Genomic DNA, 26785 nt, shown 5'->3' with positions numbered 1-26785 from the left:
AAACTAATGAGCTTCTGCACAGCAAAGAAAACTATCATCAGAGTGAACAGGCAACCTACAGAATGAGAGAAAATTTTGGCAATCTATCCATCTGACAAAGGGCTAATATCCAGAATCTACAAAGAATTTAAACAAATTTACAAGAGAAAAACAAACGACCCTATCAAAAAGTGGGCGAAGGATATGAACAGACACTTTTCAAAAGAAGACATTTATGCAGCCAACAAAGATATGAAAAAACACTCATCATCAGTGGTCATTAGACAAACGCAAATCAAAACCACAATGAGATACCATCTCATGCCAGTTAGAATTATGATCATTAAAAAGTCAGGAAACAACAGATGCTGGAGAAGATGTGGAGAAACAGGCATGCTTTTACACTGTTGGTGGGAGTGTAAATTAGTTTAGCCATTGTGGAAGACAGTGTGGTGATTCCTCAAGGATCTAGAATTAGAAATACCATTTGACCTAGCAATCCCATTACTGGAATCTATACTCAAAGGATTATAAACCATTCTACTACAAAGACACACGCACATATATGTTTACTGTAGCACTATTCACAATAGCAAAGACTTGGAACCAATCCAAATGCCCATCAATGATAGAGTAGATAAAAAGAATGTGGCACATATACACTATGGAATACTATGCAACCATAAAAAAGAATGAGTTCATGTCCTTTGCAGTGACATGGATGAAGCTGGAAACCATTCTCAGCAAACTAATACAGGAAGAGAAAACCAAACACTGCATGTTCTCACTGCATGTTCTCTCTCTTGAGTGAGAGGGAATGGGAAGGATATCATTAGGACAAATACCTAGTATAGATGATAGGTTGATGGGTGCAGTAAACCACCATGGCACGTGTACACCTATGTAAAAAACCTACCCATTCTGCACATGCTAAAAAAAAAGAAAAGAAAAAAATACATAAATACATCATACATTTATCCACCTAAACACAGACTAAAAGCTTAATAAATATTGAGGTAATGTATGAATCAAGCTGTGCTGCCAGAATCATAAGAATCATTATCTCCGACTTTCTAAGATCAGAAACTTGATTTACAAAATTACTTAGTAGACAGGCTCCAGAGAACTGAGTCATATCACTAAGTATTATAAGAGAATAACGCACGAATGTATATAGGTCAGGTTATGGGTATGAATATATAATATTGATTCACTAATTAATTATAGTAGCTTTTACTTGCTTATAGAAATGGGCAGATGTATTTGGGAAGCATGTTTATAGTTCATAATGTAGTTCAGTGTTCATTCAATTAGAGGTATTGCATTATCTTTAGATAATTTTTGTGATTAAGTATAGCCCTCTAAAGAAAAAACACTGTTTCCCTGAAATGGAGTTGGACTAGAATTTATATACACTTCCAGAGTTTAAGTCCCAGCTTCAAAATTTCTCCAGTTCTTTCTTACTTTAAATTCACCAATGGTTAAAATAAATGTAAAAATCTGTAACATTATGTTAATCAGTTACAGAGTTTACAATTTATGGACATTTCAGGAAATATTTTATATCCAAAGAAAGTAATTGTAAAAAAGTATGGTGTCAAGAAAGTCATTTTTTTTTTTGTTTTGCTTTTGATTTTCTTTTCTTTTCTCTTTTTTTTTTTTTTTGAGACAGGGTCTCACCATGTCACCCAGGCTTGAGTGCAGTGGCATGATCATGGCTCACTGCGGCCTTGACCTCCCAGGCTCAAGTGACCCTGTCTCCCAAGTAGCCAGGATCACAGGTGCATGCTACCATGCCCAGCTAACTTTCTAGTTTTTTGTAGAGATGGAGTCTTGCTATGTTGTGACTGGTGTCAAACTCCCGACCTCAAGCAATCCTCCCGTCTTGGCCTCCCAAAGTGCTGGGATTACAGGTGTGAGCAACCATGCCTGGCTGAAGAAAGTCATTCTTTCATATACTTTAACATCCTAAACTTTCTCATCTTTGCCTCTTGATATTGGGTATATCTTGCTTTTGTGGTCTGTAGCCCACACTATTCACTGCTTTCAAAGAAGAGGAAAAGAAGTAGGTTAGTCACTTAAAGTTTAGCCACTCTAGAAAAGACAATCAAAGAAACTTATACTTTGTTTTTTTCCAATGCTAGATTTGCTCTAGAGATAAAATACTTGTTAACATGGTGTAGGTATATGGAAAGGTGAGTGATAAGAAGACTGACCGGTTCTATTGTCCCTTCCTGAATGTGAATATAATGATTAAATGATTACCTCTGTCCAAAAAGATAAGGTTACAAAGCAGAAAATGGCTAGAAGATTAGAGAAACATGTCTACCATGAAGATATTTTGAGGGGGAAGAGGCTGAATATACAACACAGAATAATTTTGAGCAGAATACCGTACATTGGATATCTTAAGAGAGATGATTTTAGTACAAGAAGAACTGTCAGTAGTTGTAAAATGAATTAAAGAAACAGCAAAATAAATCTTCAAACTCTAAAATGTATTCTTTAAACTCTAAAATGTAGCCTTAATAAATGATTATTTATTATTTATCATTAATAATCATGTATTATCTATTAATCATGTATATGGTTACATAAAAAATAGAAATGCACTTTAACAGGAAAACACTAACTCTAGACTTTCTGACTAGAGATTCAAAATGATGTATAGAAACACACATTATTGGATATTTTTCACTTTATTGAATTATTTTGTTCTTTTCCTATCTATATTCCTATTTTCTTAGCAATGTTAGTGCCTTTTCTTCTCCTTATAAATAATTCTTTGTTGTTGTTAAGCCTTGAGGAGGCGCTTTAAAAGATGATGATGGGAACCAAATGATGTGTGGCTAAAGTGTCTAAATAACGTTTTTTAAAGTGTAATTAGCTCCCTTTCTGAACCAAGTAGCATTGTCTGAAGGAAGGAGGTTGATGGGGAGGGGCAAGTTCTTACTTGTCTGGAATAGATGTATATGGAAAGATGTATATATTCTCTCCTCCAACCCACCCCCTCCACAAAATCACTCCAATTATGCCAATTGTAAATTTATTTAGTTTAACAAGCTCCCACACTCAGAGATGCCAAAAACCCTAGAACAATTATTTCCATCAATCACGGGTAGGTAAGTTTTATTTAATCTGGGTGTATCTATTATTAGTTGAGATTTTTTACAAATCAGTTTTATGTAAGCAGCACAATAGTTCTATAAGAAAACCAAACAAAGCCTTTGGACATGTATTCTCCAGTTCAACAAAAGCCCTACCATTCTTTAGTGTCTGATACTTACCTCTTTTAACCATTATGCCCAATTGGTCTCTCATGGCAGGTGTCATGCCCTGTTTGAAGAATATTTTGCTCTGTTTGGAGAATAAAGCTAAGTTGGGCAGAGCCTGATATTTGAGGAGGGTAAGGTTAGGTGGGTGGTCATGAGTAGACAATGTAAAATACCAAAAAATGTCAAAAAATATAAATAGAAGATGGTATGGAAAGGGATCAGTAAAAGACTTTTCTGACAATGCAATACTTTGGCCTACTCCAAAGCTGATCACATCATTCCTGCTTTTGTTGTCAAATGTATGATACTCAGGCAAGTCTGGAATGTGAAAAACCTCAGGCTATCCTAGTTGAGCTTCCTACAGTCATGGTATCCTCAGTTCAACTCAACAGGTCTCCATTTGGTCACTAACTATCCCCAAATTTCCACAGGTAAAGAAGAGAGAAAAGCAGAGAAAGAGGAAAGAAACTGAGAGCTACATTCCAGTTAGTGGCTACGGGTAGGAAAGTTGGACATTTATTCTTTTATTCCCTTGCCATCTTATTTTGAGAAATCCAAATTCCAGGATGCAATAAATACACATGGGTACACACACACTCACACATATAGTGCTCCAAACAAATATGGGTTAGCTACAGACATATAAGACTGTTAATGAAAATGCTGGAATGAATTTGCATCAGTAATTTTAAGAGAATTCTTGGTTTATTCAATTCAATTGTTTTGTTCTAAAGTATACCAAAAGATATTTTAATTTGAGAATCACATATTTTCATATCTATACTATCAACAATTTTAACTATAATCCATATTGACTCAATAGGACAGTCATGAAATCTACAGAATAACATATATGTCACAAATAAATATATATCATTGGGAATATAGAATGATTTAGGAAATATTTCTCCAAATTGTGTTCCATGGAGTATTGTTCCATGGAATGAATGGTAACTTATGCTATACACACACACACACACACACACACACACACACACGTTAATGATTAAATAGGACTGGCTACATAATTTGTAGGGCCCCATGAAAAATGAAAGTATGAGTCCCTTTGTTAAAAAAGCATTAAGAATTTCAAGATGGTGACTGCAGAGAATGAAAGCAATAATGGGTCTCTTCTCTTTTTTCTTTCTTTTTTTTTTTTTCTTTTGAGATGGAGTCTTGCTGTTTCCTGGGCTGGAGTGTAGTGGCATGATCTCAGCTCACTGCAACATTTGCCTCCCGGGTTCAAGCGATTCTCCTGCCTCAGCCTCCCAAGGAGCTGGGATTACAGGTGGCTGCCACCATGACTAGCTAATTTTTGTATTTTTAATAGAGACAGGGTTTCACCATGTTGGCCAGGCTGGTCTCAAACTCCTGACCTCGTGATCCACCTACCTAGGCCTCCCAAAGTGCTGGCATTACAGGCCTGAGCCACCACGCCCAGCCAAGAATGGGTCTCTTCTAAGCATGGGCCCTATGTGACTGCACAGGCTGCACACTCTTGAAACTAGCCTTGGTGAAATTGTTTAAGAAATGCTGGGTTAAAAAATGTCAAACAGATTTCTTTGCAACAAGACTTCTTATAGCCTTTTATATACTAATGTGTACTGTGAACCTTCAGGAGGTTCACATACTGTATAAAGGTCCTCAAATATATTTGACCAAAGCTCTTTTGAATTATTATTTTAGCAGGATCATCTTGTAGGACCAATGTTCCACAGAACACACATTGTAAAAGGTAGCTCAGGCTGTGCAAACAGGTTATAAAATCAATTTGTTAGTCATAAATCACTATAAATTTCCCATTTTGTGACATTTTCCCCATATTTGGAATGAGGTAACTAGAGATAATTATAGATGCAAATGGTGTGTATTCACTAAATCTACTGTCCTTCACTATTTGGTCTTTTACCATTTGGATAGTCAACTCAGTGGCCAAACATCACAAATGTTTTCTGGGCCAGGGTACTAGAGATAGTCTGATTGAGACTGTATCACAAGCCAACTTATATTTCCCCTTTATTTTGTCAATTCAGAGGAAGTAACATCCTTACTTACCATTACCCAGTTCCCAAGAAATGTTGTACTTTTTGCTGGCGCTGTACTTCAACAGACTCAGGGCACTAGAACTGTTCCAGGAGTTATTGGGATTACGACGCAGTGCATTTAGAGCAAATATCAGGTGGAGTCCAGAGCAATCAGCAAAGTTATAAAGTTTGTCTAGAGACCTGGCTGGGAAGAAGCAGAGAAAGGCTTGTAACTTTCAAATCAACATTCCAACAAAAGGAAAATAGTAACTAATATAAAAAGCCTTTCTATGAGCTTCCCACTAATAAGGAATAACACAGACAGGCTTCTAAAAGGGACTATTACCTCTTGGTCTGGGTACATCTCAAGGTGACGTTTAGAAAGCAGCAGACAGGGCCGGGCGTGGTGGTTCACACCTGTAATCCCAGCACTTTGGGAGGTCAAGGTGGGTGAATCACCTAAGGTCGGGAGTTCGAGACCAGCCTGACCAACCTGGAGAAACCCCGTCTCTACTAAAAATACAAAATTAGCCAGGTGTGGTGGTGCATGCCTGTAATCCCAGCTATTCAGAAGGCCAAGGCAGGAGAATTGCTTGAACCTGGGAGGTGAAGTTTGCGGTGAGCAGAGATTGCACCATTGCACTCCAGCCTGGGCAACAAGAGCGAAACTCCGTCTCACACACACAAAAAAAAAAAAAAAAAAAAAAAAAAAAAAGCAGCAGCAGACAGATTTCCAGACAGAGGTTGCAAATTGGCAACCAAATCTAGTCTGTCATATGTTTTATTTAACAAAAAGTTGAATTGTTGATGTTTAAAAATGGGAAGATTTCACAAAGTAGCTGAATTTCTTAATTTTTCTTGAAAAGTCAGACAATATGGCACTGCTAGGTCCATATTCCTACAGGACATAGTAGGAATAATAGTCAGGGTACAAGGCCAGGAAGGATGACTGGCTGGTGAGTCTTGGAAAACAGCTCAGCCTAGTATGATTTCTAAAACTTTTCACTCAAGTCCAGATTTCTAATATTTCTGACAATGGAAATACTATGACCACTACTAGAAATATGTTCATTGCCAGGCGCGGTGGCTCATGCCTGTAATCCCAGCACTTTGGGAGGCCGAGATGGGGGGATCACGAGGTCAGGAGATCGAGACCATCCTGGCTAACACGGTGCAACCCCATCTCTACAAAAAATTAGCCAGGTGTGGTGGCGGGCACCTGCAGTCCCAGCTACTAGGGAGGCTGAGGCAGGAGAATGGTGTGAACCCGGGAGACAGAGCTTGCAGTGAGCCGAGATCATGCCACTGCACTCCAGCCTGGGCAACAGAGCGAGACTCCATCTCAAAATAAATAAATAAATTAAATAAATAAAAAAAAGAAATATGTTCATTATCAGGTTGATCCCAGATACCATCAACTCTATCACCATGTGTCTCCTATTTATCCCATTTATCTTCATTTCTATCTCCACCATTCTTTTTCTCGCTGTCATTTACACTTGGATAATTTACTACAATCTCTGTACTTGCCTGTCTACTTCCAGATTCTTCCCATTCAGCCAATTCATCTTCCCCTAGTAACTCTCAGCCAGTTTTACTCAATCCTCAAAACCCTAGTGGATTTTCAAGACCATTTCCTTCCTGAATTCAAGGCTTCTACAACTCACCCATAATTTTCCCCTCAACTTTAGGCCTCCCTATTTCTCTTAATGAGTTCTTTGTTGATGTCAGCCAGTTTATTTGTTAGGGAACTCCTTGCCCCACTGACTTTTGTTCTAATATTCTCCTTATTTGTCACGCTCTTATTCCTTTTTAAAACATATCCATATTTTACTTGTCCTTTTACACAGTGTATCCCAAGGTATGGATAACATGACTTCAGGTAGTAAACAGTTTTAAAAAGCTTCTTAGATTAATAATTACATAGAAGAGTTTACATTAACCTGTATTCATTAAACGTAAAGCAGAGTTTCTCAAATAGGGTTCTGTGAAACACTAGGGTTCCACAAGAGGTCACCAGAGGTTCTGCAAGAGATGATGCAGAGTGTCCAAGTTGCCCCATTAGTGATTTTGTTATAGATCTTTTAGTCCTTTAAAAAAGAATCATTATCATTGGGTTGAGTATTTTATCAGTTTTTGAAGCAGGATATGGGAGGACTGCCATGTTCATCTTCTTATGTATACAAGAAAGTATTTCTTAAGAAGCACCAAGAACAAGGACAGAAATTGTCTCATTTCAGTTGGAAATAAAATGGATGTAAACTTATATCATACTCTACCCAGAATTGAGTAACTGGGCAACAACAACAACAAAAGGAATAAATTTCACATTCAGGAAATACATTTAATTATTATTTTTAGTTCCAAAGTAACAATTAAAATTGAAATGCATTTATAGCTTAGTAAAGTGATCATGAAACCAGTATATTATAATTTTATAATTATCTATATGCTATTAGGTAAAAAAAAATTTTTTTTCAAAGTCTCATGTAAAATTGTATCATAGGCCTTAATTTTATTCATATTGCTTTGATGTATAGTTTTACTTGCTTTACTATTCAACCTCATTAATACATTTTTATATTCAAAATAATATTAAAGTGAATTCATAACCTTTATTTAAATTAAACCTAATAAACCTACCTTTAGAAAAATTTGATCCCATTGTGGCTTAAACTAGTTACTTAACAAAAACAAATTATGTTTACCTTATAAGATTTTCAAATTTATGAAAAGGAAATAATGAAATTAATTTCAAGAAAGACAGTTAACTACTCTTTTTATATTTTCAATAATAGTTGTCTAAAAAGTCATTTTTAGTTTTAAATAGGACTTGCATTTACCATACCTCAGTAGTATTGATACAACAGAAATCTGTTTTAAGACTTTGAGGCCGGGCGCGGTGGCTCAAGCCTGTAATCCCAGCACTTTGGGAGGCCGAGACGGGTGGATCACGAGGTCAGGAGATCGAGACCATCCTGGCTAACACGGTGAAACCCCGTCTCTACTAAAAATACAAAAAACTAGCCAGGCGAGGTGGCGGGCGCCTGTAGTCCCAGCTACTCGGGAGGCTGAGGCAGGAGAATGGCGTAAACCCGGGAGGCGGAGCTTGCAGTTAGCTGAGATCCGGCCACTGCACTCCAGTCCGGGCGACAGGGCGAGACTCCGTCTCAAAAAAAAAAAAAAAAAGACTTTGAGGCCCACTTGTATAAGATACAATAAAAACCAGTAGGATTTTTTTTGAAAAAGAAAAACTGAAGTTTCTTTTATCTATACCATTAGAATTGGTATCCTTTGTGGAGAGAGGGAAACTATGCAAAAAATAGGTTAAGAAACTGGCCAAACTAAACAGCTTTTAAGGAAAATATAACTCTCTGTTTAACAGAGCATTTGCAATATTGGATAATTATATATCTACAACTAAATAGTCACTCTAATATACTATGAGCTTTAGATATAATAACTTTTATCCAGAGGTTTCCCTGAGATTTGAGAATTATATTATAGGTTACTAAAAAAATAATTTGAGTACTATAAGATCAACAGAGGTCCATTTTTAAGTCCTCTAATATTCATGTCATGAAAGTTATATTATTTTATCAGAAAAAAACTCACTATTCAATTAAATAACATTTTGCTCATCCATAGTTGCAAGGACATCTTATAATCTATTAAGCATGCAATAAAATTATTTACTTTCATAATTTTTGGTTTCATTTATATACTAAAATCCAAATCAAATGTTTGCATCAAAATGTAATATGGATGACTGATGTTCCTTTTGGATAGATTGATCCCATTTAAGTAGTCTTTTCTAAAACTAATTATTTCTATATAATGAGTATTTACTGTATATGTTTCATATGTATTAGAAACACAAACACACATCAAACACAAAAGCATATCAAACCTATGATTTCATGGATTTGATGGTTTAAGGCAAGGAAAAGTGTATTTACGAAAAAAATGTGTCAACATAAAGAGCAGTATGGGAGAAACAGTATGGATAGTTTGTTCACATAGCAAAAATTGGGAACTAGAATGCTAAAAGTTTGGGAAATACTTCTTTAAGAATAAGTTTAAGTCCTGCCTCTTCCATGATGCCATTCCTGAACACACCAACCTCCTGAAAGTGATTTCAACTTTCTCTAAACTCAAGAGCTATACCATTTTTTGGCATCTCACTCCTCTGTGACATGATATTATCTTGGGATTTGCTTCTCGATTTATTCACTTCTCCAGAGTGAATGACTTGTTTTCCCAGTTAATCTGTGAAGTTTCTTAAGTCTGGTACCGTATCTTATATCCTTCATAGCATCTAACACACAGCAATTTTCTGCCTTAATATTATACCAAAGAGTTCTCAAGGCCCAAATCCTTTTTGTTGCATAAAAGCGGTCTATAAGAAGTAGAAAGGGACAAAAGAGACATTTGTCTAAAATAATTATTGCTAGGCTGGGCGCAGTGGCTCACACCTGTAATCCCAGCACTTTGGGAGGCTGAGGTAGGTGAATCACCTGAGGTCAGGAATTCAAGAGCAGCCTGACCAATATGGTGAAACCTGTCTCTATTAATAATACAAAAAAATTAATTGGGCATGGTGGCACACGCCTGTAATCCCAGCTACTCTGCTCAGGAGGCTGAGGCAGGAGAATCGCTTGAACGTGGGAGGTGGAGATTGCAGTGAGCCAAGATCTCGTCATTGCACTCCAGCCTGAGTAACAAGAACGAAAATAAGTCTCAAAAAGAATAATTATTGCTAATCTATGAAACATGTTCTACAGTTTATTAGAAAAGTAGTCATATTTGAATATAGAGAATTTAGTAGATACTCAACACATGTAATCTCCCTTGGAACATTTGCTCAGGTTCCATCAAAGCAAGTAGATACCCAAAGATGACTTTCTACTCCCTCTACCAGAGGGGGCCAATGCCTCTATGTTTTCTAGTCAGGGCGCATTAACATTTCACCAGCATATAATTCTACGAAGCATTGGGTAGTAGGCAGTTGAAGATGAGGAGCTGGGACTTGAGAAAGATGTAAAAGTATATAGGCTTGAGTGTCACTCAGTGCTGACAGTTGATGCTGTGAAAGTTCTTCAGATTTCTGAAGGGCAAGGTGGCTGAAGAGAAAACCTTAAGAAATGTCCACATATAAGGGTCATGGAGAACAACAATAACAACAACAAACAGAGAAGAAGAAGAACCCAGATATGCCGTCTTAAGGAACCCAAAAGAAGAGAGTTGAAGGAAGTGCTGTTTCATAACCGTAGGTGTTCATGACAAACTGAAGAGGAAAAGGACTGAGAAAAAAAAAAAAGCCACTAGATTAATCAAACAGTGAGGTTAGAAATTAGATTTAGGGTGTGATGAGAACTTAAATAATGAGTAGATGAACAAGGAATAGATTCTGATACATTCAACTTACTTATTGAAGTTCTGTGGCGATAAAAGGAAGAAAAGAAACAAAATAGTAATGAGAGAACTACCAGATTTTTTTTAAAAAAATTCAAGATCCAAGAAAAGCCACCTCTTTAGTAAAGCTACTCTCAGTTTTCTATTAGGAAAATGTAGATAAGGGTCAATGAATTCACACTAAGATATGAATGACAGATTATTTCTCTTAGTTTCCCTAGGACTTGACACTTTAAAAACCAAACAGACAAGCAATCCAACAAACAAAAAATTGGACATTCATTAACTTATTAATTTATTCAACAGATATTTATTAAGCACTTACTATGTGACAGGAACTATTATACACCATATATATCTGCATATATACACATATACATGCATATATATCTGCATATATACATATATACAAGATTATACAGTATATAATAGTGCCAGCTTTATGATGGTGCAAAACCAATGCACGTTCAGGAGAAATCGTACTTCAAGTACTCATACAACCATTTTGTTTTCCACTTTCAGTATAGTATTCAATAAATTACTTGAAATATTTAATACTTTATTGTAAGATAGGCTTTCAGTTAGATGATAACAGTAGGCTGATGTAAGTGTTCTGAGCATATTTAAGGTAAGCCAGGCTAAGCTATGATGCTAAGTAGGTTAAGGTGTATTAAATGCATTTTTGACTTACGATAGTTTCAACTTACGATGAGTTTATTGGGACATAACCCCATCATAAGTTGAGGAGCATCTGCATGTGATATATATATACATACATGTATATATATATACACACATACATGTATATATATACACACACACACATACATGTGTATATATATATACACACACACACACACTTATACACACATTTATATTGCAATGAGCAAAACAGAAAACAGGCCCTACCCTCATGGAGGTAACATTTAATGTGGCCGGCAGAGGAAGTAAAGCAGGGTAGGAGATAGTATAGAACCAATAGTAGCTAGTATGCTATTTTAGATAAGCATCACAATTAAGGTATCATTTGATCAGAGACCCAGTGGAAGGAAGGGAGCAAGTCAAGTAGATAATTATGGAAAGAATTCCAGGCAGAGGGTCCCAGAGTAAGGGCAAAGGTCCAAGACAGGTGTGAGACTGACGAATGTGAAGAACACTGAGAGGCTGGTGTAGCTGCCCCAGAATGAATGAGAGGGAGAGCAGTAGGAGATGAGATCACAGTGGTAGCAGAGCTATGTCGTGTAGGGCCTTATTGGTCATTATAAGAACTTTGGCTTTTGCCCTCATTGACATAGAAGCTATTAGATGGTTTTGAATATGACCCAACTCACATTTTAAAATCATCATTCTGGCTGCTGAGCTGAAGAGACTGAAGGAGGTGGGAAGAGTAAGGGTGAAAGCAAGGAAATTAGGAGTCAATAGCAATAATTGAAGCAAGGGATCATTGTGGCTTGGACCAGGGTGGTAGCAGCAGAGTGGTAGAAGTGATTGGTTTCTGGGGATGTTTTAAAGGTTGAGCCAGTAAGATCTGCTGAATGATTGGAATATGGTACATGAGAAAAAAAGAGTCAAGAAACTCTGAAGTTTTTGGCTCAAGCAACAGAAAGATAAACTTGATATTTATGAAGGAAGTGTGAAAGATTGGGAGAAGAGAGAAGGAGACGGCCAAGATGAGAATTTGGGTTTGGGGCATGTTGAGTTTGTAATGTCTTTAGATGTATAGGTAAAGAATTTGAGTGGGCAGAATATGCAAATCCAGAGTTAAGCGGTGAGATGTGGATGGAAAGTATAAACGTGACTAAGCAACACATTTTCAAAGGTTGGGAGAGGTAGAGAACCTTTCACTGGAAAGAAGAGAGACAGGAGCTGTCACAGGGATCTTCCAGTTTACAGATGCCAATGTCATCAACATGGCTTAGTTTCCCTCCCAGCTCTTCCCCTTCTTCCCTTTAATGCTGAGCATCTACTTGAGTCTCATCTTCCTTGATTCCCTATTCAGGATTAACTTCCCACCTTTTTTTACTTCCTACTTTTGTTATGTATTTCCCTCAAAGTCACAGCTATCCTACTTTTCCCTCCATTATTTGACAGAGACTATAAACATTTTCTTCATGTTTTATAAGCTACTATGCAAACAAAGCTTATAGACATGGCCCCAGCCCTCACTTTCCAAATTGATGGCCTCTAAGCTCCTCTTTCATAGAAATGATGGAGCCACAGCTGTTACCTGGGAATTAAATTGGCACAAATTTTTATCAGACTAGTGTTTGAGACCAAGTATATGCAAGTATCACACAGAAAACATAGTTAACTTGTTGTAAGGACTCAGTTCAATACTGTTCTTTTCTTAATCAGCAAAAATAACTCTAATACCCCTCTGTGACTATTTTATTCTTTTGCAACCTTCACAAGAAGAAAGAGTGTTTTTTTCTGTGTGGTTAAGAACTTGGGCACATGATCCAGACCCTTAGCTCTTAGAAGACAGTGCTGGTGACTCCAGAAGGAAAAATGGGTGCCTATAGAACAATGTCAACTTATTCTAATTGTGAGCGTGTGAGAATATGGATAGATTATCAAGTCACATGAACAACAAAATGTAGAGACTGGACATACTCGAACAGAACGCAATACTTTGATGTTAGGCCTCTGAGGACAGCTTCCCCATAATTCCCCAAGGGGGAAAAACATGCGATGGAAAGGGGCCTGTTTGGAGTTGGACTAATACTAGGGATGACATCTTAAGTATTGAGTTATGAAGAAGCTTTAATGTGTTGTGATAGAACTCAAGAAGCAAAATCAGAAGCCAAAATTACTGAGAAGTTAAAATTTAAGGGTTTACTTCTGTGGAAAGATTTTTTTAAAAAAGAAGGCTTTAATGCTATTGCTTAACTCTTCTACATAAACTCTGTTCTTTTTTAAACACAATTCTCAATCTTTCTATGAGTCTATTCCATGTATATTTTGGAGGGAACAGGCTCCCTTCTCACTGCTCTTAATACAACCTTGCATTTGGTTGTAGTGAGACAAAGAACATTTGAATTCTTCTTATCTAGGTTCATGAAAGGAATTTTCAGGCTCTGGAAAATAAACACTATTATGAAAAGGATAGAAAAATATGTGACTGTGACAAAGACACATTCTGTAAGGAAAAAAGTCATAAAAACTTGGGAACAAAAGAGTTGCATAAGAAAGTCAAGTCCAATATGAAATAAACTAAAATGTGATATAATCTTAAGCAGTCAAAAGAGTACAAAGTAAAGAGAGATAATTTGACCTTGAGGATAGGAAGATTCTTTGAGTAGCCTATGAGATATACAGCGGAAAATGTTAACCTAACACAGATCTTGTCCCAACAGTAAATGACATTTATATTGTCATAATTATATAAATACTTTTTATTGCTTTTTGATATGTGGCTACTTTCTGCAGAAAAGTATAAATAATTTGACTGGGATTGCAGAACAAAATGTAATAATACCAATGATAAAGTAAAAATAAATGTGTTAGTGAAAATGGCAAGAGTCTTGAAAGGGGGTAGGGGAAATAGATAAAAGGGCATCAGTATTAATATTCTCATCTTACGAGCTGTAAAAGCATCAAGAAATACTGCCAAAAGACCAAAAAGGTATCTGCACTCCCATGTTTATCACAGCACTATTTACAGTAGCCATGACATGGAATCAGCCTAAGTGTCCATCAACAGATGAATGGATAAAGAATACATAGCGTACATACACAATGGAATACTACTCAGCCATAAAAAGAATAAAATCCTGCCATTTGTGACAACATGGATGAACATGGAGGACAGTACTTGAAGTGAAATAACCCAGGCACAGAAAGACAAATACTGCATTTTACTCATATGTGGTATCCAAAAAGAATCAGAGAGTAGATCTCAAAGAAGCAGAGAGTAGATCTCAAAGAAGCAGAGAGTAGAATGGTGGATAGGCACAGAAAGACAAATACTGCATTTTACTCATATGTGGAATCTAAAAAGAATCAGAGAGTAGATCTCAAAGAAGCAGAGTAGATCTCAAAGAAGCAGAGAGTAGAATGGTGGATACCATATGCTGAGGACTTTAGTTGGGAGGTGGGGATGAGGAGGTGTTGATTAAAGGATACATAATTACAGTTACATAGAAGGAATAATTTCCAAGAGATCTATTGTAGAGCAAGGCAACTATAGTTAATGATGATACATTGTATTCTGTAAAAACATAGAGAGAACAGATGTTATGTATTATCACTACAAAAATGATAACTATGTGAGAAAAAAAGTCAGGTAATGACAAGTGCTGATGTGGGTAAGAGAAATTGGAACCCTTTGCCTTGCTGGTGGGAATGTAAAATGCTGCAGCCTCTGTGGAAAACAGTGGTGGTTTCTCAAAAAGCTAAATCTAAAATTACCATATGATTCAACAATTTCACTCCTAGGTATATATCCAAAAGAACTGACAGTGGGGACTCAAAAGGATACTTGTACTTCAATGTTAATAGCAGCATTATTCACAATAGTCAAAAAGATGGAAAAGAGTCAAGTGTCCATTACTAATAAATATATAAACAAAATGTGGTATATCAGTACATTGGAATATTATTCACCCATAAAAAAGAATGAAGCACTTTTGCTGGCACCTTCCATCAGAGTGTTGTGGCCAGCAGACTGGAAACATATTGGCCCCTCCAGAACAGCAAGTGCTTAACCTCAGGGGCCAGAGGACAAAGCCTTGGGCCTGGTACCAGCCCTCAGGGTTAGAGCATGCAGCCCAGAAATGCTTACCTGAGCCTTGGCCCCTGAAATCCAGAAAAGAAACCAGTCAACTGAATCCAGCTTATACCATAGTCAAACCTTCAAGGGCATCAAAGAATATAAAAGCAAAAAAACCCTATCCAAATGACAGTGACTTCAAAATTAAAGGAACATCAGCACCCACAGATGAGAAAGAAACAGTATAGGAACTCTGGCAACTCAAAAAGCCAAAGTGTCTTCTTACCTCCAAATGACCACACTAGCTTCCCAGCAATGGTTCTTAACCAGGCTGGAATGGCTGAAGTGAGATATAGAATTCAGAATCTGGATTGCAATGGAGATCATTGAGATTCAAGAGGAAGTCGAAACCTAATCCAAGAAATCTAAAGAATCCAATAAAATGATAGATGAAATAGTCATTTTAAGAAAGAACCAAACTGATCTGATAGAGTTGAAAGACTCACTACAAGAATTTCATGATACAATCTGGATGTATTAACAGCAGAATAGATCAAGCTGAGGAAAGAATCTCAGAGCTTGAAGGCTAGTTCTTTGAATCAAGTCAATCAGACAAACATAGGGAAAAAAGAATACAAAGTAACGAACAAAACCTCTGAGAAATATGAGATTATGCAAAAAGACCAAATCTATGACTCACTGGCATTCCTGAAAGAAGGAGAGAGAGAGAGAGCAAGCAACTTGAAAAACATATTTGAGGATTTTCCCCATGAAAACTTCCTCAACCTCACTATAGAGGTTGACATTTAAATTTAGGAAATTCAGAGAACCCCTGTAAGATACTATCCAAGAAGACCATCTCCAAGGCACACAGTAATCAGATTCTTCAAGGTCACTGTGAAAAAAAAATATTAAAAGCAGTTACAGAGAAAGGTGGGTCACCTACAGAGGGAACTTTATCAGGCAAACAGCAGACCTTTCAGCAGAAACTCTACAAGCCAGAAGAGATTGGGCACCTGTAGTCAGCATTCTTAAAGAAAAAAAACTTAGGGTTAGAATTTCTTTTCTTTAAGAATGCTGACTACAGGTACCCAATCCAGCCAAACTAAGATTCATAAGCAAAAGAGAAATAAAATCCTTTTCAGACAAGCAAAAGGTAAGGGAATTTGTTACCACCTGATCTTCCTTAAAAGAGATTCTTAAGGGAGTACCAAACATGAAAACAAAAGACTGTTTTACTGGTCATTACAAAAACACACTTGATTGACACTATAAAGCAACTACCCAATCAAGTCTGCATAAACATCAGCTAATAACAAGGTGACAGGATCAAATCTATACAGGTCAATGGTAACCATGAATGTAAATCAGCTAAATGCCTCACAAAAAAGGCACAAAGTGGCAAGCAGGATAAAGAAGCAAGACCCAACTGTATGCTGTATTCAAGAGACCCATCTCACATGCAATGACTCATAGGCTCAATAGTAAAGAGATGGGGAAAAATCTACGAAGCAAACAGAAAACAAAAAAGAGTAAGCGTTGCTATTCCAATTTAAGACAAAATGGACTTTAAACCAACAATGATCAGAAAAGACAAAGAAAGGCATTACATAACGAAAAAAGGTTCATTCAACAAGAAGACTTAAATATCCTAAACATACATGCACTCAATACTGGAGCGCCCACATTCATAAAACAAGTTCTTAGAGAACTATGAAGAGAATTATATACCCACACAATAATAATGGGGAACTTCAACACCCCACTGACAGTATTAGATCATCAAGGCAGAAAACTCCAAAGATATTTGGGAACTAAAACTCAGCCCTTGACCAAATGGACCTAACAGATATCTACAGAACACTCCACCCAACAACAACAGAATATACATTCTTCTCATTTGCACATGGCACATATTCTATAATAGACTACATGCTCTGTCATAAAACAATTTTCAAAAAAATTTTTAAAAATCATATCACCCACCCTCTCAGACCACAGTGCAATATAAATAGCAATGAATACTAAAAAGATCTCTTGGCCGGGTGTAGTGGCTCATGCCTATAATCCCAGCACTTTGGGAATCTGAAGCGGGTGGATCATGATGTCAGGAGATCGAGACCATCCTGGCCAACATGGTGAAACCCCATCTCTACGAAAAATACAAAAATTAGCTGGGCATAGTGGTGCATGACTATAATCTGAGTTACTCAGGAGGCTGAGGTAGGAGAATTGCTTGAACCAGGGAGTTGGAGGTTGCAGTGAGCCGAGATGGTGCCACTGCACTCCAGTATGGCAACAGAGCGAGACTCTGTCTCAAAAAATAAAAAAACAAAACAAACAAACATAAACATAAAACAAAAAACAAAACAAAAAAAGATCTCTTGAAACCATATAATTACATGGAAATTAAACAACCTGCTCCTGAATGACTTTTAGGTAAGCAATGAAATTAAGGCAGAAATCAAGAAATTCTTTAAAACTAATGAAAACAAAGATACAACATACCAGAATATCTGGGACACAGCTAAAGCAGTGTTAAGAAGAAAGTTTATAGCACTAAACACCCACATGAAAAAGGTAGAAATGTCTCAAATTAACAACCTAACATCACACCTAGAGGAATAAGGTAAACAAGAGTAAACCAATGCCAAAGCTAGCAGAAGAAAATAAATAACCAAAATCAGAGCTGAACTGAATGAAATTGAGATGTGAAAAACAATACAAAATATCAATAAAACTAAAAGTTTGTTTTTTGAAAGAATAATATTGATAGATCACTAGACTAATAAAAAAATGAAAGAAAGAAGATCCAAATAGACACGATCAGAAATGACAAAGGGGACATTACCACTGAACCCACAGAAATAATAATTTAAAAAACCCTCAGAGACTCTTATGAACACCTCTATGCACACAAACTAGAAAATCTAGAAGAACTGGATAAATTCCTGGAAACATACAACCTCTCATGATTGAACAAGGAATAAATTGAAACCCTGAACAGACCAATAACAAGTTCTAAAATTGAATCAGTTGTTACAAGCCTATCAACCAAAAAAAAAAAAAAAAAAAGGCCCGGGACCAGAAGGATTTACAGCCAAATTCCACTAAACATATAAAGAAGAGCAGGTACCAATCATCATATTGAAACTATTCCAAAACATTCAGGAGAAGAACCTCTTCTCTGACTCATTCATGAGGCCAGAATCATTCTGGTACCAAAACCTGGCAGAGACAAAACAAAAAAAGGAAACTTCAGGCCAATGTCTGTAATGAACATAGATGCAAAAATCCTCAACAAAATACTAGCAAACTAATCTGGCAGCACATCAAAAAGTTAATCCACCACAATCAAGTAGGCTTTATTTCTGGGATACAACATTGCATATTAATATACAAATTAATAAATGTGATTCATCACATAAATAGAACAAAAAACAAAACCCACATAATCATCTCAATAGACACTGAAAAGGCTTTCCATAAAATTCAACATCCTTCATGTTAAACACCCTCAACAAAGTAGGCATCAAGAAATATATCTCAAAATAATAAGAGCCATCTATGACAAACCCATGGCCAGTAATATACTGAACAGACAAAAACTAGAAGCATTTCCCTAGAGAACCAGAACAAGATAAGAATGATCACTCTTAGCACCTCTATTCAACATAGTACTGGAAGTCCTAGTCAGAGCAATCAGATAAGAGAAAGAAACAAGATGCACTAAATGGGAAGACAGGTAGTTCAAATGATCTCTCTTCACAGACAATATGATTCTATACCTAGAAAACCCTAAAGACTCCACCAAAAGGCTCCTGGAATGGATAAACAACTTCAGTAAAGTTTCAGGATACAAAATCAATATAAAAAAATCAGTAGGATTTCTATACACCAACAATGTCCAAGCTGAGAGCCAAATCAAAAATGCAATCCCATTCACAATAGCCACAAAAAAATTATAAAATGCCTAGGAAGACAGTTAACCAGGGAAATGAAAGATCTCTACACCAAGAATTACAAAACGCTGCTGAGAGAAATTAGAGACAACACCAATATTAACAAATGGAAAACATTTCATGCACATGGATAGTAAGAATCAATATTGTTAAAATAGCCTTACTGCCCAAAGCCGTTTACAGATCCAGTGCTATTCCTATCAAACTACCAAGGACATTTTCCATAGAATTAGAAAAAAATATTTTAAAATTCATATGGAACAAGAAAGAGCCCAAATAGCCAAAGCAATCCTAAACAAAAAGAACAAAGCCAGAAGCATCACCTTACCTGACTTCAAATTATACTACAAAGCTACAAAAAACAAAACAGCATGGTACTGGTACAAAAACTGACAAATAGGCCAAAGGAATGGTTACAATGTTGAGAAATAAAGCTGCACAAATATAACCATCCAATTTTCAACAAATTTGACAAAAACAAGCAATGAGGAAAAGACTGCCTATTCAATAACTGGTGCTGGGATAACTGTCTAGCCATATGCAGAAAATTGAAACTGAACCCCTTCTTTCCATCATATAAAAAATCAACTCAAGATGGGTTAAAGATGTAAATGTAAAATGTAGAACTATAAAAACCCTAGAAAAAGGCCTAGGATATAGCATTCTGGACATATGCCCTGGCAAAAATTTCATGATGAAAATTCCAAAAGCAATTACAAAAAAAGAGAAAAATTGGCAAATGGGACCTAACTAAACTAAAGAGCTTCTGCACAGCAAAAGAAACTATCAGCAAAGTAAACAGATAACCTACAGAATGGGAGAGAATATTTGCAATGAATGTATCCAAAAAAGGTCTAATATCCAGAATATATAAGGAACTTGAACAAATTAACAAGCAAAAACCAAACAATCCCACTAAAAATTGGGCAAAGGGCATGAGCAGACACTTCTCAAAAGAAGACATACACATGGCCCACAAGCATATAAAGAAATGCTCAACGCATCACTAAGCATTAGAGAAATGCAAATCAAAACCACAATGAGACATCATGTCATACCAGTCAGAATGGCTATTATTAAAATGTCAAAAAATAACAGATGCTGGTGAGGTTGTGGAGAAAAATGAATACTTATACACTGTTGGTAGGAATGCAAATTAGTTCAGTCATTGTGGGAAGCAGTTTGGAGATTTCTCAAAGAATTCAAAATGGAACTACCATTTGACACAGTAATACCTTTACTGGGTATACACCCAAAGGAATATAAATTATTCTACCATAAAGATACATGTATGCATATGTTCAATGCAGTGCCAGTCACAATAGTGAAGACCTGGAATCAACCTAAATGCCCATAAATGGTGGACTGGATAAAGAAAGTGTGGTACATATACAGCATGAAATACTATGCAGCCACAAAAAGAATGAGCTCGTGTCCTTTGCAGCAACATGGATAGAGCTGGAGACCATTATCCTAAGTGAATTAATGCAGGAACAGAAAACCAAACACTGCACATTCTCACTGACATGTGCAGTGAGTAGTATACATGGACACAAAGAAGGGAAAAATAGACACCAGGCCCTACTTGAGGGTAGAGTGTGGGAGGAGGGTGTGGATGGAAAAACTACCTATTGGGTGCTATGCTTATTACCCGAGTGATGAAATAATTGGTATGCCAAACACTCATGACACACAATTTATCCATGTAACCAACCTGCACATGTATCCTCTGAACCTAAAATAAAAGTTGGAAGAAAAAGTAATTGCCCAGACCAATGTCAACACACTTTTCTCCTGTGATATCTTCTAGTAGTTTTACAAGTTTTGGGTCTTATTGTTTTCGTTTTTCATCTATTTTGAATTACATTTTGCATATGGTGTTAGATAAGGATCCAATTTCATTCTTCAGTGTGTGTATATCCAGTATCCCAACACCATATATTAAAGACATTATCTGTTCCCCATTGTGAGTTCTCAGCACGCTTGTTAAAGATCAGTTGACTAAAAATGTGTGGGTTTATTGCTGGGTTCTCTGTTCTGTTACATTGGTCTATATGTCTATTTTTATGCCAGAACCATTCTCTTTGTATTAGTTTAGCTTTGTAATATTTTGAAATCAGAGAGTGAGATGTCTCCAACTTTCTTCTTCTTGCTCAAGATGGCTTTGACTATTCGGGGTCTTTTGTGGTTTCATGTGAATTTTAGAATAGTGTTTACTATTTCCATGAAAAATGCCATTGGAATTTTGATATGAATAGAATTGAATCTGTAGATGACTTTTTGTAGTAGAGACATTTTAACAATATTAATTATTTGAATTAATAAACATGGGTATCTTCCCATTTATTTGTATCATATTCATTTCTTTCATCAATGTTTTATAGTTTTTAGTATGCAAATCTTTCACCTTTTTGGTTAATTTTATTCTTAAGTATTTTGGTCTGATGCTATTGCAAATGAGGTTTTAAAAAATACCATTTTCAGATAGTTTGTTGTTAACATATAGAAACACTACTGACAATTGTATGTTGATTTTATATCCTGTAATCTGTACTGAATTCATTTATTAGTTCTAACAGTTTTTTAGTGAAGTCTTCAGGGTTTTCCCTATATAAAATGATGTCATCTGTAAACAGACAATTTCACTTTTTCCTTTTTATTAATAAGTTGTTTATGATTTAGTCTTGTTAGGTTTTATTTCTTTTTTGTTGTCCACTTGGTCTGGATAGGACCTCTAGTACTATGTTGAATATAAGTGGTAAGAATGGACATCCTTGTCTTGTTTCTAATCTGAGAAGAAAAGCTTTTGGCTTTTCACAGTTGAATATGATTTTGGCTGTGGGTATATCATATATGACTTTTATTATGTTGAGATACATTCTTTGTATATCAATCCATTTAGAGTTTTATCATAAAGAATGTTGAATTTTATCCAATAATTTTTTCTGCATCTATTGAGATGATCACATGGTTTTTTTCCTTTAGTCTGTTAATATGGTATATCACATTTAGTGATTTGTGTATACTGAATAATTTGCATCTTTGGAATAAATCCCACTTGATCATGATAAATTTGTGTCTAATTGTGCTGTTAAATTTGCTTTGCTAGTATTTGAGAATTTTTGCATTTTTGTTCATCAGCCATACGTTCCTATAATTTTCTTTTCTTTTGGTGACCCTGTCCAGCTTTGGTATCAGGTCTTTGATATCAGCTTTGGTATCACTAAAGCTGGTCTCATACGATGGCTTTGGAAGTGTTCCCTCCTCTTCAATTTTTTGGATGACTTTGAGAAGGTTTGGTATTCATTCTTTAAATGTTTGGTAGAGTTCACTTGTGAATCCATCTGGTCCTGGGCTTTACTTTGTTGGAACGTTTTTGACAACTGACAGAATCTTACTTATTATTGGTCTGTTCAGATTTTCTATTTATTTATGGTTTAATCTTCATAGGTTTATGCTTCCAGAAATTTCTCCATTTTGTCTAGGTTATCCAATTTGCGGTGTACAATTGCTCGTAGCAGTCTCTTATAATCCTTTATATTTCTTTTTCTTTTTCTTTTTCATTTTTTTTGAGACGGAGTCTTGCTCTGTCACCCAGGCTGGAGTGCAGTGGCACGATCTCGGCTCACTGCAAGCTCCGCCTCCCAGGTTCACGCCATTCTCCTGCCTCAGCCTCCCGAGTAGCTGGGACTACAGGCACCCAACACCACGCCCGGCTAATTTTTTGCGTTTTTAGTAGAGACAGGGTTTCACCATGTTAGCCAGGATGGTCTCGATCTCCTGCCCTCGTGATCCGCCCACCTCGGCCTCCCAAAGTGCTAGGATTACAGGCGTGAGCCACCACACTCGGCCAATCCTTTGTATTTCTATGGTATCAGTTGTAAAGTCCCCTGTTTCATTTATAATTTTATTTAAGTCTTCTCTTTTTTTTTTTTTTTTTTTTTTTTTTTTGGTCTAACTAACATGGGAATAATAAAGATGAGAACAGAAATAAATGAAATAGAGATTAGAAAACCAGTAGAAAAGATCAAGGAAGCTAAGAGTTGGCTTTTTGAAAAGACGAACAAAATCAACAAAGCAACTCCTAGCTTTCTTGATCTTTCCTATTGGTTTCTTAATCTCTATTTCATTTACTTCTGTTCTTGTCTTTATTATTTCCTTCCTTCTGCTAACTTTCGGTTTCATTTGTTCTTCTTTCTCTAATTCCTTGAGATAAAAAGTTTATTAAGATCTTTCTTTTTTCTTAATGTAGGCATTTATTACTATAAACTTCCTTCTTCATTTACAATTCTGACAGTGAAAATTTCAACATAAAATTATTTACCCAGAAGAAAATAGCTTCCAAATAATGGCAGTTGACATGACTGCCATTGTCAACCAATGTGGAGTAAGCCAACTACACTGTATATTTCATACTGACTACAACTAAAATCTCTGAACAGAATACAAATGGCAACTACCTAAGAATTCCGAAAAGTAAACAGTAGCAAGCGGACTGGGGACTTAACTCACAGTCTGGACAATGATCTGTAATAAAGGTGAGTTTCATGGTCTCACATTCTTCCTTTACCTCCGGTCTTTGACTAAGGGAAGGCCCAAGTGGCAGAACTGTGTGATAGGTGCTAAAAGTAGAAATTCTGAAAAACAAAGCATTATTTCTAGCCATAGAATCAGAAAAAGAGGCCCCCCACTACATGCCAGACAGTTTGAGAATATTCATTGACCTTCCCTTCCCTCCTCTCCTCTCCCCTCCCTTTCCATCCCCTTCCTTCCCCTCCCCTTCCCTCCCCTCCCCTCTTCTCCTCTCCTTTCCTTTCCTTCCCTTTCCTTTCTTCTCATTTCTCTGCCAGCCCTGCCCATAGGACTAGACACTTACAGAGTTTTATGGCTATGACATTGATGACAGAGACACCTAAAATCCTAAGAAGGGACTTATCTCTGCACAGAATAATTGAAAAATGGGACCTTGTTGCTCAAAATGTGGAAGAATTTCCTTTTTAAAAAATCCCTGTTTCTCACCAGTTTGCCTCTAAAGCAGCCCCAGTCTCACAGAACTGAAAACCTGGCGTGGGTAGGGGGTGGGGGGCGGTGCTAAAACCTTGAGAAAAAAGATAATATATTTGGAACAAAAGAAGTGAGGAAAAGTCTCTCAAATCCAGAGAGAGAGAGAGAGAGACAGAGAAAATGTTTGGGGTTGGAGGATTTCCAAGAAGAGAACACTGGAGCAGGGGACTCATCTAATTCTGGGTATAAAACTCATCTAATTCTGGGTCTAAGAAATAGAAACCATAAAATAGAACCAAATGAAAATTTTAGAGCTGAAATATATAATATTTGAAATAAAACCTTTACTTGATGGGCCTAATACCAGAATGAAAATGACAGAAGAAAAAAGTCAATAAACTTGAAGATAAAACAGGAGAAATATACAATTTAAAGACAGATTTTTTTTTTTTTTTAATGAACATAGTCTTGGTGAACTGTGAGACAATATCAAAAGGTTTAAGACTCACGCCATTGGCATCCCAGAATGAGAAAAGAAAGACATTACTGCAGGAAAAAAAAAATATTTAAAGAAACGGTAGTTGAAAACTTCCCAAATTTGATTTAAAAAATAAACTTAACAAAATCAAGATTCTCAGTGACTCTCAAACAATGTAAACTAAAAACCAACACAAAACCCGTACATACCCAGACACATAATCATAAAACTGATTAAATCCAAATATAAAGGAAAAAAATCTTGAAAATAGCCAGAGGAAAGCAACATATTACATATAAGAGAAAAATGATTTAACTGATCATGTACTTCTCATGTGTTCTCTTCTCTGTAATATTCTACCAGCTCTCAAACATTCTCTCTCTCTCTGGATTTAGGAGACTCTTGTCCTCACTTCTTTTGTTCCAAATATATATTATTCTGATGAGGAGGGTTTTTTTCTTATGTATTTCTCATAAGAAACTATGGAGATCAGAATAAAGTGAAATATATATTCAAAGTGCTGAAAAATAAAAGACCATATCTAGAGAATATATTTTTCAGGAATAAAGGTGTTACGAAGACATTTTCAGATGAAGAAAAACTAGTAGAATTCATTGTGAAGAAACTTGCTTTAAAAGAAATGCAAATGGAAGTTCTTTAGGCTAAAGAGAAATGATGCCAAAGGGAAGTGAACAAAGGAGAAGCAACAGAAATAGTAAATTTGGGGGTAAAGGTAATCGGCTATTTTTTCCTCTCAAATAATTTAAAAGATGTATGTCAGTTTAAAGCAAAAATCATAACATTGTCTGAAGGAACTTCAACATACATAGATGTAATATATTAAACAACTATCCTCTTGCCCCACCTATTTAACGTATTACATCTGTATATTTTGAAACTCCTTCAGATAATGTTATAATCAGGTCAGGAGTTCAAGACCAGCCTGCCCAAGATGCTGAAACCCCGTCTCTACTAAAAATACACAAATTACCCAGGCATGGCATGGTGGCACATGCCTGTAATCCCAGCTACTCAGGAGGCTGAGGCAGGAGAATCACTTGAACCCAGGTGGCAGAGGTTGCAGTGAGCCAAGATCGTGCCACTGCACTCCAGCCTGGGAGACAGAGCAAGACTCTGCATAATAAATAAATAAAATAAAATGAAGAGAGGTTTCACATTATTAATCTAATCTTCTACCTTAAGAAGTTATAAAAAGAAAAGCAAATAAAATCTAAAGCAAGCAGAAAGAAATAGAGTAGAAATAAATAAAATTGAAATAAATAAAAATCAAACTAAAAGCTGGCTCTTCAAAAAGATCAATAAAATTGATAAAACTCTAAGAAACTGACCAAAAATGAGCTGAAAGACATACAAATTACCAAATATCAAGAATGGAAGAGATGAATCAATATAAACCACATAAACATTAAAAGGAAAATGAAATATGATGAACTATCCACCATCCATAAATTTAAGAATAACGTCCATAAAACAGAACAATGCCTTAAAAGACACAAACTACCAAAATTCATTCAAGAACAAACAGAAAATAGGAATAATCATATATCTACCAAGGAAACTGAATTCATAGTTTAAAACCTTTCAACAAAGAAAACCACAGAACATACACTAGTTGACTTCATTGCTGACACCAATTCTACATCAGTAAACATTTAAGGAAGAAATAATACCAATTCTAAACAATCTCTGGGTGCTGACGAGTTGATGGGTGCAGCACACCAACATGGCACAAGTATACATATGTAACAAACCTTCACGTTATGCACATGTACCCTAGAACTTAAAGTATAATAATAAAATAAAACAAACAACAAACAAAAAAAATCTCTTCCTGAAAACAGAAGAAGAGAAAATAGTTCTTAATGCATTTTGAGGCCAGCATTACTCTTGTAACAAAATGAAACAAAGACCTTACA

The 26785-nt window shown here is 36.1% G+C and overlaps 1 protein-coding gene across 4 annotated transcripts in view; it reads right to left on the bottom strand.

Annotated features, from left to right (window-relative positions):
• HPSE2 (heparanase 2 (inactive)) overlaps window positions 1-26785 on the bottom strand; it is a 795759-nt gene that overhangs the window by 276954 nt on the left and 492020 nt on the right. For 2 of the 4 annotated variants that reach the window (XM_023206177.2, XM_023206178.1), the window contains exon 4: window positions 5310-5483. The exons of the other annotated variants lie outside the window; for them this stretch is intronic. In XM_023206177.2, the coding sequence (XP_023061945.1) occupies window positions 5310-5483 (174 nt within the window). The remainder of the gene's footprint in view (window positions 1-5309; window positions 5484-26785) is intronic. 4 annotated transcript variants of the gene reach the window in all.

Source organism: Piliocolobus tephrosceles, chromosome 9 (genome assembly GCF_002776525.5).
Source record: "Piliocolobus tephrosceles isolate RC106 chromosome 9, ASM277652v3, whole genome shotgun sequence".
NCBI classification, from domain to species: Eukaryota; Metazoa; Chordata; class Mammalia; order Primates; family Cercopithecidae; genus Piliocolobus; species Piliocolobus tephrosceles.
The sequence above is the reverse complement of the archived record's forward strand: the minus strand, read 5'-3'. Positions and strand labels throughout refer to the sequence as shown.